The 2659-nt window shown below is 37.6% G+C and overlaps 1 protein-coding gene across 1 annotated transcript; it reads right to left on the reverse strand.

The window, feature by feature from the left end:
• Window positions 1–206: 206 nt before the first annotated feature.
• Window positions 207–1748, reverse strand: LOC149563097 (cytochrome P450 750A1-like). The gene is made up of 2 exons (XM_089823962.1): window positions 1056–1748; window positions 207–818 (listed from the first exon to the last, which is right to left on the reverse strand). The coding sequence occupies exons 1-2, from the start codon at window positions 1746–1748 to the stop codon at window positions 207–209; spliced, it is 1305 nt and encodes a 434-aa protein (XP_089680088.1).
• Window positions 1749–2659: the final 911 nt, after the last annotated feature.

Genomic DNA, 2659 nt, shown 5'->3' on the forward strand with positions numbered 1-2659 from the left:
TAAGTCAACTTTGACTATTTAACACTTTTAACCTAAGAATCAAGCCTTAGCATGTGATGTTTAAGTCGTCCATAATAATTTTGACATGAAAATGAAATCATACATCTAAGTCTTAAGATGTAATCTTCGTATCTAAGAGCTTATTTATTTAATAACTAGTATCCCTAAATGGGAATTATTGTGGAGTACTCTACTTCTACTTAAATTTAAGGGCAGGTAGATAGCCTCAAGGTGGGACGAGCTAGGAGGTGAACACTCCTGGGCATGGTGATCCCAAAGAGTTCTGTCATATCCAACTCTCCATCCACGCTCCAGTCAAAACAATGGACAAGCTGGGCCAAAACAAGGTTCATGCTTACGTTAGCCATAGTTGCCCCTGGGCATCGTCTCCTTCCCGCTCCAAATGGAATCATATCAAAATACTCTTTGTCTTTCACAACATCAACCTTTCTACCCATAAATCTCTCTGGATTGAAATACAGAGGATCTTTCCACACAACTAGATCTCTTCCGATAGACCAAGCATTGACAATAACCCTGCTTTTCCCAGGAATGAAGTACCCACCAATTGTACAATCTTGTATGGATTCATGAGGAAATAACAAGGGTAATGCAGGATATAACCTCAGCGTCTCCTTCACCACACACTGCATGTACTCCATCCTTGCTAAATCACGTTCACTTACATTGCTCTCTCTTCCTACAATTGCATCAATCTCCTCTTGCATTTTCTTGAGCACATTAGGGTTTCTAAGAATCTCGCTCATTGCCCATTTTAATGTGGTTGATGTCGTTTCAATTCCAGCCATGAACATATCCTAAAAATATCATGCATCCTTGTCGGATCAAATAAAAAGAATAAAACAATTAGGCTTAAACATCACACAATATGTAAGAAAATAAGCTTACAAAAATAAGTCAACTTTGACTATTGAACACTTTAAAGTTTTAACCAAGCAATCAACCCTTAATGTATGATGTTGAAGCAATTCAAACTACGAACAAATTGAAAAAAAAAAAAACAAAGAGTATTTGGAATTGTGACAGATACGTACAAAAACGATGGCTTCGATGTTTTCTTTTGTGATTGGCCTTCCATCGAGACTTCCCATTTCTAAGAGCACGTCGATGATGCCTTTAGTACCACCCTTCTTCTCGTCCTCCTCCACTTCGTTCAACTTCATCTTCCGCTCCTCTATTATCTTTCTTATCAATTGGGAAATGGGAACACTTACCTTCATCAGCCGCCGGTTGACGCCTTGCAAATCCATCCAGTCTAAATATGGAATGAAGTCCCCAATATTGATAGCTCCTGCTGCAACTGCCGCCTCAACTACAACCTTCTTTATCTCTTCTTCACTTGAAGATAGTTTAGTGCCAGAAAGGATCCGCCACATCACTTGCTGCGTAAACGATGCAAAGACGTTGCAGAGATTAACAGCCTTCTTCCCCTTCTCAGACATCTCCCACACTGAACGAACAGCTGAAAGCATAACTTCCTCTCTAACACAACTGAATGACTCGATTCTCTTCGCACTCAGCAACTCCACCACGCAAAGTTTCCTCACGTGCCTCCAATAAGGACCGTAAGGAGCAAATACCATGTCCTTGTAGTTATATACCAGGTATTTCCCCGGAGCATCAAGAGGCCGGCTTGCAAAAACATTATCATACGTTTTCAAGAACTCTTTCGCCATGGCAGAAGAAGAGACAACAACAGTGGGAACAGAGCCCAATCTCAACATCATGATCGGCCCATATTTCTTACCGAGCTCATAGAGATTACGATGAGGAAGGTTTTTCCAGAGGTAGTTCAGATGACCAATAATGGGCCATGCAAACGGTCCAGGGGGCAATCTCTTTCCTAATGAGTTTTTTCTATTGAGGGAAAATCTATTCAAAACCCACAAGATGAGTAAGAGTGAAAAGAGTGTAGCAGCTCCTGGAGCATAAGCGCTGCTTCTAATTATCTCTAATGCTTCAGAAGGTTGAGGAAAGCCCAGAGAAGCCATGTTGCTGAGCAGAGGTACACGAAACACTTGGTTATGTCTCGAATTTATAATGGCGTTGGAGAAGGGCCGCAGTCGCAGGCACGTTCTTGAATACTGCTTTGGACATTTTCTCTTTCCTTGGGCGCCATCTATTTAAGAAGTATCATTCTGTGGTTAAGAGGCGCGCTATCTATTTTATTTCTACAGTGTTTTTTCGTGGACACGTGACATGGCAAATTTTGAGTCGTTAGAAACTCACGATGGACTTTATTTAAAATGTTGACCACGAGTTAAGGAAATCAATGATAAGATATCAATAGTGTTAGAATAATATTTTTAGCTGTTTTGTTTTCTATATATTCATATGTACCTGAAAATTTTAGGAATATTATTTTTATATATACTTTTAATTGTAAATTGTTTTATATGTAATTTTGTATTGTTTTGATAGTGTTCATTAAGAAAGTTTGAAATGTTTAGTTTACTTTGTCAAATTAATCACTATCAATATGACAATATGATTAAAAATGAGTTTGATTATTAAATTAAATCTAATCTAAATAAATATTTTATCAACTATGACTATAACAATTGGTTTAAACATGTTGAACATTTATAATATTAAAAAATTAAATTAAATTAAATTAAATTAAATAGTTCTAAAGTAA

Source organism: Cupressus sempervirens, chromosome 4 (assembly GCF_028749045.1).
Source record: "Cupressus sempervirens isolate cs-2001-9-10 chromosome 4, ASM2874904v1, whole genome shotgun sequence".
Classification (NCBI taxonomy): Eukaryota; Viridiplantae; Streptophyta; class Pinopsida; order Cupressales; family Cupressaceae; genus Cupressus; species Cupressus sempervirens.